This window comes from Oncorhynchus clarkii, chromosome 30 (genome assembly GCF_045791955.1).
Source record: "Oncorhynchus clarkii lewisi isolate Uvic-CL-2024 chromosome 30, UVic_Ocla_1.0, whole genome shotgun sequence".
Lineage (NCBI taxonomy): Eukaryota > Metazoa > Chordata > Actinopteri > Salmoniformes > Salmonidae > Oncorhynchus > Oncorhynchus clarkii.
The window spans coordinates 31138610-31151819 of record NC_092176.1 but is presented as its reverse complement, the minus strand read 5'-3'; the positions used below and the strand labels follow the sequence as shown (position 1 = coordinate 31151819).

General features: G+C 46.0%; 2 protein-coding genes across 2 annotated transcripts; both read right to left on the bottom strand.

The window, feature by feature from the left end:
* Window positions 1-883: 883 nt before the first annotated feature.
* On the bottom strand, window positions 884-5110 carry LOC139389761 (gamma-glutamyl hydrolase). Its single transcript, XM_071136697.1, has 9 exons — window positions 4957-5110; window positions 4202-4316; window positions 3083-3133; window positions 2879-2963; window positions 2578-2716; window positions 2105-2211; window positions 1913-2006; window positions 1433-1570; window positions 884-1253 (listed from the first exon to the last, which is right to left on the bottom strand). The coding sequence occupies exons 1-9, from the start codon at window positions 5060-5062 to the stop codon at window positions 1135-1137; spliced, it is 954 nt and encodes a 317-aa protein (XP_070992798.1). The 5' UTR covers window positions 5063-5110; the 3' UTR covers window positions 884-1134.
* A 2618-nt stretch (window positions 5111-7728) lies between these two features.
* LOC139390199 (dual specificity protein phosphatase 26-like) lies at window positions 7729-13157 on the bottom strand. The gene is made up of 3 exons (XM_071137460.1): window positions 12596-13157; window positions 11895-12106; window positions 7729-8499 (listed from the first exon to the last, which is right to left on the bottom strand). The coding sequence occupies exons 1-3, from the start codon at window positions 12772-12774 to the stop codon at window positions 8288-8290; spliced, it is 603 nt and encodes a 200-aa protein (XP_070993561.1). The 5' UTR covers window positions 12775-13157; the 3' UTR covers window positions 7729-8287.
* Between the last annotated feature and the right edge of the window lie 53 nt (window positions 13158-13210).

Below are 13210 nucleotides of genomic sequence, written 5' to 3'. Positions count from 1 at the left end.
GCGGGTGGATTTTTTATTTGTTTTATTTAACTAGGCAAGTCAGTTAAGAACAAATTCTTTTTTACAATGTCAGCCTATAAAAAGGCAAAAGGGGACGGGGGCTTGGGGCGGGGATAACAAACAAAAAAATAGGACAAAACACACATCACGACTAGATACACTACAACACTACATGAAGAGAGATCTAAGACTGGGTGGATTTTATCGGTCGTAGGCTCGCATACGATGTTATTATACTGAACAAAAATATTAACGCAGCCTGCAACAATTTCAAAGATGTTACTTTAGTTACAGTTCATATAAGGAAATCAGGCAATTTAAATAAATTCAAAATGCCCTAATCTATTAATTTCACATGACTGGGAAAACAGATATGCATCTGTTGGTCACAGATTCCTTAAAAAATGTGCCTCGGGATCTTGTCACGGTATTTCTGTGCATTCAAATGACCATTGATAAAATGCAACTGTGTTTGTTGTCTGTAGCTTATACCTTATACCATAACCCCACCATGGGGCACTCTGTTCACAAAGTTGACATCAGCAAACCGCTTGCCCCCTCACAACCGCACATACTGCCAAATTCTCTCGAAAGACTTGAGTGGCTTATGGTAGAGAAATGAACATTCAATTATTTGGCAACAGCTCTGGTGGACATTCCTGCAGTCAGCATGCTAATTGCACGCTCCCTCAAAACTTGAGACATCTGTGGTATTGTGTTGTGTGACAAAACTGGACATTTTTAGAGTGGCCTTTTATTGTCCCCAGTACAAGGTGCATCTGTGTAATGATCATGCTGTTTAATCAGCTTTTTGATATGCCACACCTGTCAGGTGGATGGATTATCTTGGCAAAGGAGAAATGCAAAGGAAAATTGGCAAAGGGACATTTCTGGGATATTTTATTTCAGCTCATGAAATATGGTACCAACACTTTACATGTTGCGTTTATATTTTTGTACAGTGTAGATTGGGCCAGAAGGTTGAATTCATTTCAACAATAAGAATTTACGCCCAACAGCAATCTCCAGCAATTTACGCCCAACAACAATTAGTGCCCATGGTAAACTTCTCATAACATCCCATAATAACATCAGGGATGAATTATAGAGTTGTGAGGGCAGAACTTCAACATCTCAGAAGAAGTAGATCTGCTCGTATCCAGTGAAGTTGCCAGCGTAGGTTGGTGTGTAGTTGTATATGAGTGACACAGCCTCTTCCTCAGGCTGGTCGAAGTGATGCAAACTTCTCCTGCCTTTTAACACAGAATATAACTTTATTGTGCATCCAAAAGGCCAAATTTCACGATTTACGAAACCTCACTAGTTAACACAACACTGTCATAAAATAACATGTACAATACAATATAGTGTATCTGTCTGACTGTGAAGAACACAACGATTAAACTTCAATAGGTGTGATCTGATTACCCACCTTCATTGACAAAGAACTCAGCCAGTAGGGAGGCAACGCGTACAGCGTCTGAGGAGTGGGGGAAGTTGAGTTTGGGGTCCCACTGGAAACGGTTCACCTCAGGATGCCACTGGACCCCATAGAAGGGGTAGGTCCTCCCTGGGGGGGAAGACAGTTCCAAACTCAACACAGGATCTCACGTTACCTTATGACAGCAAGCAGACTACACCCTATTTCCTTAGACGTCCTTTCTGGTGGTGAGCAATCAGAGCAATAGTATCATTACACTAATAGTATGTATTCACTATATTTAGTGAATACAATTATTATAATGATAACAACCATTCATATGTACAGCATAGCTCATACAGATTATGCAGCCCACCCAAACTGCTTTATGCAAAAAAACTATGTAAATCACTGTGATCTGTTACAGGCCCATTTTATTCACTGTATGGATGACACATTTAAAACTGTAATTCTACTTGTAGTTGATTATACCTTCCATGGTTGAGACAAAGATGGCACCATTTTCAGCTGTGTTCGTGGACAAGATGGAGAAGAAACTTTGTAACTTCTCATTTTCCTTGAATGTCTGTAAGCAAAGGAGTTAATAGTCAACACCAGTACAGAGTCATATTGTGTTCAACAGAGCTGTACACTAACCAATACTCATTTGAAATCTGATTGCACCTTCATGGTCACTCCATATTGGTGAAAATTCCCTGTCAAAGCTTCCTGGGATAATGCCTTCATGACATCACTGGGGAACCCCTGGAACATTTGACTGGAATGGGCCTCTGCAGGGAGAGAAGAAAGACATTCCAATGTAGTTCTTTAGGTTACAACCACAGGGAGCAAAATTCATCAGTCAAGAGGAAGCATAAATGCACTACGTGAAGATAGAAACTGTTTTACAATAAGTGTGGGAGTTGCCAGGATGAAGTTTCCCTCATGAGCTTCATTGAAATGTTGACATAAGACCACTCTTCTTCTGTCTTGATCGGAAGTATTCTCTGCCCTCCAGTGGTCCATTTTAGCATGTGCATCATAAGGAAGTCTTCAGACCATACGGTCTATGCTTCAGACCCAGTCCCAAACCGTATCCTTGACCTTATTCTTAGCACTTGACTCCCCTACAGAGGTGTGAAAGGATTGGGCCATACCTTTGGTGAGGTTCAGGGGAAGGGCCATGTTCTCAGCTGTGGTTTTGGTCAGCAGGTTCTCTCCAGCCACCAGACAAGTCAGCAGTTGCATCCCTAGACATGTGCCCCAGATAGGGAAGGAGTCTCCAGCATCATTGGCCTGAAACAAGGGAACACATCAGGCTATTAGACACTTTTGGGATAATGTGAGATGTTTACTGATGGTAAACATACATACAATCAAATGGACAGATGTAAAAAGAGGCCTACAGAGCGTTAGATAGACAGACAGTAGCCAGCTTTGTTCAGCAGCACCACTGACCTTGAGGGCAAGCCTGTAGAAGATCCCTGCCACCTTTGCAAAGTCTGACGTCTCGAGATCTGACGAACCTCCGATGAGCAGCAGGCTATGAGATCGATCAATCAATAAATCAATCAATAATTTTACATTGGTTTGCAATCATGTAAAAACAATCAAATACACACAATTCCTCAATAGGAAAGAAATTATAATACGATAGCTTACCCATTAATTGACTTGAAAATCTTCTCATACTCGGCAGTACTCTGAGTCAACCTGTAGGAGAGGAACAGGCACTGATTAAAAGGGGTAAAGCTTTTGAAGGTTTGAGAAATACATTTTGGATGACCAGCCATGCACAGTTATAGGCTGCTATGTTCAATCAGTTATTTACAGGATGTGCCCCCTCTCAAATTGTCTCTACTTTTGCACATGTTTGATAGTGATTGTCATCAGATCGTCAACCAAAGCCTAATATTAGCTCAAGTCAACCTGACTTAACAAATAACACAACAATTACACATTTACTTTATTTTATAAACAAAGTTATGCAATGCCCAGTGCCCCTGTGTGAAAAAGGAATTGTCCCCTTACACTCAATAACTGGTTGTCACCAGTTGCCACCTTTAGCTGTAATGACTCCTGTAGTTTTTTTTTATACCCCTTTTTTTATCCCCAATTTCGTGGTAACCAATTAGCTGCAACTCCTGTACGGACTCGGGAGAGCCATGCGTCCTCCGAAACACAACCCAACCAAGCCGCACTGCTTCTTGACACAATGCACATCCGTCCTGGTCAGCTCCCAGCCCGTGCACGATGAGACAAACCCTCCCTGCCAGCCTCCCTGACCCGGACGACGCTGGGCCAACTGTGCGCCTGGGCCTGTCGCAGCTGCTGGCCAGCTGCGACAGAGCCTGGGCTCGTACCCAGAATCTCTGGTGGCACAGCTAGCACAACTGCAATGCAGTGCCTTAGACCACTGCGCCACCCGGGAGGCCCATCTTCCTGTAGTTGTTGATCAGTCTCTCACGTCGCTGTGGATTAATTTTGGCCCTCTCTTCCATGCAGAACTGCTTTAACTCAGCTACATTTGTGGGTTTTCAAGCATGAACTGTTCATCTGGGCTTTATGGCCCAGCTGCGTTTTGGTTGAAGATCTGATAACATTCACTATCAAGAATATGCAAAAATAGAGAAAATCTGAAAGGGGCAAATATTTTTTACGGAAGTGTAGATGTAATATTGGTATGTACCCCCTTGGGGTATGGATTTTGCTTTGTCCATGAAACAGAGGAAAAAGGATACTTATCGAAAGTGAGAAGTTGAGAACTTTATGTCGGCCTACCTGATAGGTACCACTCTACTTCCCGCTGACTCTATATACTTTACATAGGAAGCAGGGATGTAGGTCTTTCCAAACGGCTTCATCACATCATCTTCTACTTCTTGAGTTAAAATTCCTGTGGGACATACAGACATTATAAGCTACAGTCCATAACAGTGTCCATCCATCAGGACTTCTCAGAAAGTTCCAGTGAAGTTTGATGAGAGTATCTGTAGACTACATAATGAGCAAAAGTAATTCACTGTCTTCAGTTTCTGCCTTTAGAGTCCATTCATTTTCATTAATATATCAATTCTATAACAATTTCAATTTTGCATGTATTGACTTTATTCCTCTTCAAAACAAAGTTATTGATCTATGCAACCTAATTGTTATTTTTAGCTAAATTCCATATTCATTTTTTATTTTATTTATTTATTTAACTTTTATTTAACCAGGTAGGCTAGTTGAGAACAAGTTCTCATTTACAACTGCGACCTGGCCAAGATAAAGCATAGCAGTGTGACACAAACAACAACACACATGTACATTTATGAGTCGAAAACCAATTTAGCAATATATTAACACAAGTTCTTCTTCTCATAACAAAGCAATCAAAACTCAATCTTTGTACAGGTATTTATAATGTATTGTCTGTATTCCCCTGACTGTTTGTAATGTTTGTACCGTTGTATACTATTTGTTAGTTTTTTCTAAATTGTATATTTTTTTATCGTTTTACCCAACAACAAAAAACTATTCTTTTTTTTACGCACCGATAATCGGTCGGTTGTTGACTGGACCCGGCTGTCGTCTCGTCGGTAATGAGTCGCTCCACGGGACAAAAATTACAGGTAAACACAACATCACAGTGAGTAACATTTTCTCACAGTTCAGGTCGAACAGATCTGTCTCCCTGTATGACAGTGTGTTATTAAAAACTAAAAAAGGAGGAAGCGCTTATAGAAAAAGCCTGCAAGACAACTCCTACGCAATGTGCAAGGGGGAAGTCAGGAGATTCCAGTTTGACATGTGAGATTTCTTGAAGCATACGGTCCTGTGCACTATTGTATTGTCAGGTAAGAATATCTGTTATTCCACCAGACAAACATATTTATCGGGTGGTTAATTGAGCCATAACATAATTGGAAATGGAGACTCCTTTGTTGCAAAATGTGTATGTGGTCATTGTTTGCATTAGCTGGTAAATCCCAGATGATACATTAATGAGCCACATCATATCTAGCAGTGGAACCAGGTAATTCTGTTTTAACGGCCCAGTGCCGATTTTCCTGTGTTTTATATACACTATATATACACTATATTGTCATCACCAGGCGGTAAATTAGTTTAATAGACCAATAAGAAAGAGTTCCAAACCTCTCTGCCAATAACAACTAGTTTTCAGTTTCCCCCTCCCAATTCGGACCACTCCCAGACAGTCCTAGACAAATTATTGCTTGAGAAATGTATCTGTGATTATATCTAGTTTTGTTTCTTTATGACAATTTTAATTGAAAACAATCACAGTAAGGTAGTTAGTTTTGACCCAGAAATCAAATCAAATGTATTTATAAAGCCCTCCTTACAGCTGATATCTCAAAGTGCTGTACAGAAACGAGCCTAAAACCCAAAACAGCAAGCAATGCAGGTGTAGAAGCACGGTGGCTAGGAAAAACTGCCTAGAAAGGCCAAAACCTAGGAAGAAACCTAGAGAGGAACCAGGCTATGAGGGGTGGCCAGTCCTCTTCTGGCTGTGCCGGGTGGAGATTATAACAGAACATGGCCAAGATGTTCAAACGTTCATAGATGACCAGCAAGATCAAATAGTAATAATCACAGTGGTTGTTGAGGGTGCAACAGGTCAGCACCTCAGGAGTAAATGTCAGTTGGCTTTTCATAGCCGATCATTCAGAGTATCTCTACCGCTCCTGCTGTCTTTAGAGAGTTGAAAACAGCAAGTCTGTGACATGTAGCGTGTCCGGTGAACAGGTCAGGGTTCCATAGCTGCAGGCAGAAGAGTTGAAACTAGAGCAGCAGCACGGCCAGGTGGACTGGGGACAGCAAGGAGTCATCATGCCCGGTAGTCCTGAGGCATGGTCCTAGGGCTCAGATCCTCAGAAAGAAAGAGAGAATAAGAGAGAGCATACTTAAATTCACACAGGACACCGGATAAGACAGGAGAAATACTCCAGATATAACAGACTGACCCTAGCCCCCCAGCACAAACTACTGCAGCATAAATACTGGAGGCTGAGAGAGGAGGGGTCGGGAGACACTGCGGCCCCATCCAACGATACCCCCAGACAGGGCCAAACAGGCAGGATATAACTCCACCCACTTTGCCAAAGCACAGCCCCCACACCACTAGAGGGATATCTTCAACCACCAACTTACCATCCTGAGACAAGGCCGAGTATAACCCACAAAGATTTCCGCCACGGCACAACCCAAGGGGGGGGGGGGCGCCAACCCAGACAGGAAGATCACATCGGTGACTTAACCCACTCAAGTGGCGCACCCCTCCTAGGGACGGCATGAAAAAGCACCAGTATGTATGCCAGTGACTCAGCCCCTGTAATCGGGTTAGAGGCAGAGAATCCCAGTGGAGAGAGGGGAACAGGCCAGGCAGAGACAGCAAGGGCGGTTCGTCGCTCCATTGCCTTTCCATTCACCTTCATACTCCTAGGCCAGACTACACTCAATCATAGGACCTACTGAAGAGATGAGTCTTCAATAAAGACTTAAAGGTTGAGACCGAGTCTGCGTGATTTAATATTGAGATAAAACGGATGGATTGGACCTTTAAAGGCCAGTAGAGGATAGTGTAACGCCCTGGTCTTAGTATTTTGTGTTTTCTAAATTATTTTGGTCAGGCCAGGGTGTGACATGGGTTTATTATGTGGTGTGTTTTGTCTTAGGGTTTTCGTAGGTATTGGGATTGTGGCTTAGTGGGGTTATCTAGTGTAGTCTATGGCTGTCTGGAGTGGTTCTCAATCAGAGGCAGGTGTTTATCGTTGTCTCTGATTGGGAACCATATTTAGGCAGCCATATTCTTTGAGTGTTTGGTGGGTGATTGTTCCTGTCTCTGTGTTTGTTTGCACCAGATAGGCTGTTTCAGTTTTTCACGTTGATTGTTTTGTATTATGTTCATGTTTGAGTTTTTTCTTTATTAAAGAACATGAACACCAACTACGCCGCATTTTGGTCCGATCCTTGCTACACCTCCTCTTCAGAGGAGGAGATAGGCTCCAGACAAGACTGTGAATTTTGACCTGCTGAGTGAATAGGCTATTAATTTAAGGTGTCACCTTTTCATATAGGCTAACCCTGTGCAATTAGAAGAGACATGCATTGAAATATTAAATAACATTTAAATTCAAAGCCTTTACAGATGAACCAACGCCATGATGTTGAGATGTGGATGTACAGTATTTATGCCATGGGGCATGGTGTCATGCTGGGAGAAAATAGAGAAGTCACAGGTTCTGTGGTTGGAACTCGGAGCTTCTGCAACACGAGGAAGAAACAGGGAAGTACTAGGAAAATGTATTCACACATACTTTAATATGTCATAATAATTGCATACTCATATCAGCTTGAAACATACAAAATACTAAATAAAAAAATGTATGTTGCCAAAAATGTGTACAACACAAGCTTAAGTTACAGTAGGCTACACTTATTTCTCAATAAGACAGGTTTCTCAAGTTTGACCTCCAAACCATCAGTGGTCTTATCTCTAAAGGGAGGTATGTAAAAATAATTCTACAGCCAGACACTGCTAGGAAAAGCAGAACATGGAATACAGCTAAACTTTGAATACTGGGAACTAGAATGCAAGACTCCCACATAGCCTTCACCAACTTAAAGGAAAATTACACTCAAACTATATTTTGGTATTTGTTTCATTAGTCCACTGCTGGTACAGTACCGAAATGTTTTGCATGTCAGCAATTACATTTTCAAGATATAGAACTTTGAAAATACAGAAAGTGTCACAGTATGATTCTTTTTTTATAAATGTTTCCCAAAAAAGAAAAGGTTCGTGACCCACTGCTCAAATAGACGAAAGAGAATAGAATAGAAGCTGATATAGTCAGTCTTCTAGGTGTAGGTAGTGTTGCGGAGGTGGCCATACAGTTTGGTATCCAGGTTGATGAGTTGTCGGAGGAAGCCTCTGTTGGGGATCACACCGCGGTTGTCCTTCACGGCGCAGATGGCATCCACCAGGGTCAGGTTCTGTCTCAGCATCAGGTAGGCAAGAACCAGGGTGGCTGAACGACTCACCCCCACTGCACAGTGCACCAGCACTATACCTGAGGGAGAGGTGGGGGGGATAGAGGGTAGAAAGAGGAGGGGGTAGAAAGAGGGAGAGGTGGGAGGGTAGAAAGAGGGAGAGGTGGGAGGGTAGAAAGAGGGAGAGGTGGGAGGGTAGAAAGAGGGAGAGGTGGGGTGGTAGAGGGTAGAAAGAGGGAGAGGTGGGGTGGTAGAGGGTAGAAAGAGGGAGAGGTGGGGTGGTAGAGGGTAGAAAGAGGGAGAGGTGGGGTGGTAGAGGGTAGAAAGAGGGAGAGGTGGGCGGTAGAAAGAGAGAGAGTTGGGGAGGTAGAGGGTAGAAAGAGTGAGAGGTGGGGGGTAGAGGGTAGAAGGACGGAGAGGTGAGGGGGAAGAAAGAGGGAGAGGAGGGACGGTAGGGGGTAGAAAGAGGGAGAGGTGGGGGTAGAAACAGGGAGAGGTGGGGGGGTAGAAAGAGGGAGAGGTAGGGAGAGGTGGGAGGGTAGAAAGAGGGACAGGTGGAAGGGTAGAAAGAGGGAGAGGTGAGGGGGTAGAAAGAGGGAGAGGTGGGCGGTAGAAAGAGAGAGAGTTGGGGAGGTAGAGGGTAGAAAGAGTGAGAGGTGGGGGGTAGAGGGTAGAAGGACGGAGAGGTGAGGGGGAAGAAAGAGGGAGAGGAGGGACGGTAGGGGGTAGAAAGAGGGAGAGGTGGGGGTAGAAACAGGGAGAGGTGGGGGGGTAGAAAGAGGGAGAGGTAGGGAGAGGTGGGAGGGTAGAAAGAGGGACAGGTGGGAGGGTAGAAAGAGGGAGAGGTGAGGGGGTAGAAAGAGGGAGAGGTGGGGGGTAGGGAGAGGTGGGGGGGAAGAAAGAGGGATAGGTGTGGGGGAAGAAAGAGGGAGAAGTGAGGGGGTAGAAAGAGGGAGGGGTGGGGGGGAAGAAAGAGGGTGAGGGAGAGGTGAGGGGAAGAAAGAAGGAAAGGTGGGGGGTAGAAAGAGGGAGAGGTGGGGGGGGAGAGGTAGGTGGGGGGGAGAAAGAGGGAGAGGTGAGGGGGTAGAAAGAGGGAGAGGTGAGGGGGAAGAAAGAGGGAGAGGTGAGGGGGAAGAAAGAGGGAGAGGTGAGGGGGTAGGGTATAAAGATGGAGCGGTGGGGGGGGAGAGGTGAGGGGGAAGAAAGAGGGAGAGGTGAGGGGGAAGAAAGAGGGAGAGGTGAGGGGGAAGAAAGAGGGAGAGGTGGGGGGGTAGAAAGACGGAGAGGTGAGGGAGAGGTGAGGGGAAGAAAGAAGGAAAGGTGGGGGGTAGAACGAGGGAGAGGTGGGGGGGGGGTAGAGGGTATAAAGAGGGAGCGGTGGGGGGTAGAAAGAAGGAAAGGTGGGGGGTAGAAAGAGGGAGAGGTGGGGGGGAGAAAGAGGGAGAGGTGGGGGGAAGAAAGAGGGATAGGTGGGGGGGAAGAAAGAGGGAGAAGTGAGGGGGTAGAAAGAGGGATAGGTGGGGGGGAAGAAAGAGGGAGAAGTGAGGGGGTAGAAAGAGGGAGAGGTGAGGGGGAAGAAAGAGGGAGAGGTGGGGGGGAAGAAAGAGGGAGAGGTGGGGGGGAAGAAAGAGGGAGAGGTGAGGGAGAGGTGAGGGGAAGAAAGAAGGAAAGGTGGGGGGTAGGGAGAGGTGGGGGGGAGAAAGAGGGATAGGTGGGGGGGAAGAAAGAGGGAGAAGTGAGGGGGTAGAAAGAGGGAGAGGTGAGGGTGAAGGGAGAGGTGAGGGGGAAGAAAGAGGGAGAGGTGGGGGGGTAGAAAGAGGGAGAGGTGAGGGGAAGAAAGAAGGAAAGGTGGGGGGTAGAAAGAGGGAGAGGTGGGGGGTAGAACGAGGGAGAGGTGGGGGGGTGGAGGGTATAAAGAGGGAGCGGTGGGGGGTAGAGGGTAGAAAGAGAGAGAGAGGGGGGAGGGTAGAAAGAGGGAGAGGTGGGGGGTAGAAAGAGGGAGTGGAGGGAGAGGTGGGGGTAGAAAGAGGGAGAGGTGGGGGGATAGAAAGAGGGAGAGGTGGGAGGGTAGAAAGAGGGAGCGGTGGGGGGGTAGAAAGAGGGAGCGGTGGGGGGGTAGAAAGAGGGAGAGGTGGGGGGTAGAAAGAGGGAGAGGTGGGGGGGGTAGAAAGAGGGAGAGGTGGGGGGGTAGAAAGAGGGAGAGGTGGGGGGTAGAAAGAGGGAGAGGTGGGGGGGTAGAAAGAAGGAGAGGTGGGGGGGTAGAAAGAGGGAGAGGTGGGAGGGTAGAAAGAGGGAGAGGTGGGGGGGTAGAAAGAGGGAGAGGTGGGAGGGTAGAAAGAGGGAGCGGTGGGGGGGTAGAAAGAGGGAGAGGTGGGGGGTAGAAAGAGGGAGAGGTGGGGGGGTAGAAAGAGGGAGAGGTGGGGGGGTAGAAAGAGGGAGAGGTGGGGGGGTAGAAAGAGGGAGAGGTGGGGGGTAGAAAGAGGGAGAGGTGGGGGGGTAGAAAGAGGGAGAGGTGGGGGGGTAGAAAGAGGGAGAGGTGGGGGGTAGAAAGAGGGAGAGGTGGGGGGGTAGAAAGAGGGAGAGGTGGGGGGGTAGAAAGAGGGAGAGGTGGGGGGGTAGAAAGAGGGAGAGGTGGGGTGGGGGGTAGAGAACATGGATTTTTCCCATTAAGCACAGTGTGGTATTGTAACTTCCCCTCTGGAAACTCCTGCTTCCTTTCAGTGTGACCTTTCACTGCGTTGCAGATAGAAATGTCATGTTTGCATAGGAAACAATTCTTTGACATGTACAATGCACATTTCATCATACACTTGGCCATACCACACTTTTAACATTATACAGGCATTTTCCATTGGAACAATGTATTACTCTGTAACAAACTAGTACATACAATAAACGATGAAGTACTTTAGTACAATCAATGAGGCAGTACTTAACTTTTAAACTCCCTTTTTGAACTTCCGCTTTGGAGTCCCAAAGCGCGGCGAACAATTGGCCCAGCATCGTCCGGGTTTGGCCAGGGTAGGCAGGCCATCATTGTAAATAAGAATTTGTTCTTAACTGACTTGCCTAGTTAAATAAAGGTTCAATTAAAAAAAATACTTCCACTCACCTCTTCCACTGAACGAGCCCTTGATCTGGACTTCCACTTACCTCCACTGAACAAGCCCTTGGTCTGGACTTCCACTCACCTCCTCCACTGAACAAGCCCCTGGTCTGGACTTCCACTCACCTCCTCCACTGAACAAGCCCCTGGTCTGGACTTCCACTCACCTCCTCCACTGAACAAGCCCCTGGTCTGGACTTCCACTTACCTCCACTGAACAAGCCCCTGGTCTGGACTTCCACTCACCTCCTCCACTGAACAAGCCCCTGGTCTGGACTTCCACTCACCTCCTCCACTGAACAAGCCCCTGGTCTGGAATTCCACTCACCTCCTCCACTGAACAAGCCCCTGGTCTGGACTTCCACTCACCTCCTCCACTGAGGGCCCTGTGGATGAAGTCTGCGGCAGTCTGGAAGTTGACACTCATGTCAAAGTTACAGGAGTCATGAGCCTCGATGCCAAAGTACTTGATGTTCATTCCCAGGTAAGTCTCCGCACCGTCTCGCCGTTTACTGTGGTTTGCATTCAAGACGTGGGTGACATGATGGTTGGCCAAATGGCGGACATTCGTAGCACTGTCCCTATGAAAACCACAAGGTTCAAGATCATTCAAAAACAGCATCACATAACTATGAAAATGTTTGTTTGCACATGTTGAGGACAAGACTAGAATAAACAAATAAATGCAGTCTACAATGAACAAGTAACAATTTCCAGGTCTGTTGATAAAGTTCTGGACACTGAGGCCTTACGTTTATGCTAGATCTATATAGATTGGATAAGAGCAAATATCTGGCAATCTGATATTAAGAATTCACACTACTGAGGTCCACATTGGGAACTATTATCAGATAAACCTATGCACTTGCCCAACACCGAACACAGCACTCAAGTTACTTTAGAGGTCCCAAGCATTTAAAAACTGATTTATGATCAGCTCCCCTTACACACATCGGAGCCTTGTCCAAATGATGCCTTGGATTAGTCAAATTCTTGTCCACTTAAAGTGACCCTAGGTTAAATTCCAGTGTCAACCAATATGAAAGGACAAGTATTGTCACTGCACTTACTGGTCTCCAATGTAAAGTCTGGGCCACACTTCGTCTGCATGGCTGTTGATGGCTTTCCCAGTGAACAGGAGTCGTTCCAGCTCCAACACAGCCAGCCCTGGTGAACTCAGGTCAATCTCCACCTTACGAGGAGGGGGTCTGTCGTTCCAGGACGGGGGGAGTTTGGAGGTAAAAGACATTTTGTTCTGCTTTTAAAATATCTGATAAAGCTCTGATACAATACCTCCGCAGGTTACATACAAATCCAGTTTTTCTTCAAAATGGTTTGAAGCCCAGTCCGAGAATGAAGATAATTAAACAATATATATGTTGCAGCTGCTGCGTTTTGCTGGAACCGGACCTTGGAAAGAACAGTGTAAATGAGCCCTACTGTATAAAGGATCTTGTCTATCACTATGCAAGGGAGGCAGACTACATCTCCATACTTCTTTCTAGAGCAGCAAAAGTAATGATTGTAGGTTTGTTTCACAGGGATCCTAAAGAGAGATGAACAGGTGTAGGTTTTATACCGGTGCTTTGCTTCAGAGTTGCTCGCTCCTGGGAGTCTTCAGAGCCATCTGTCCTGGCCCATAAATCAAATTCAATGCGTTTTCCACAAGGCTCGGAGAGACTGTT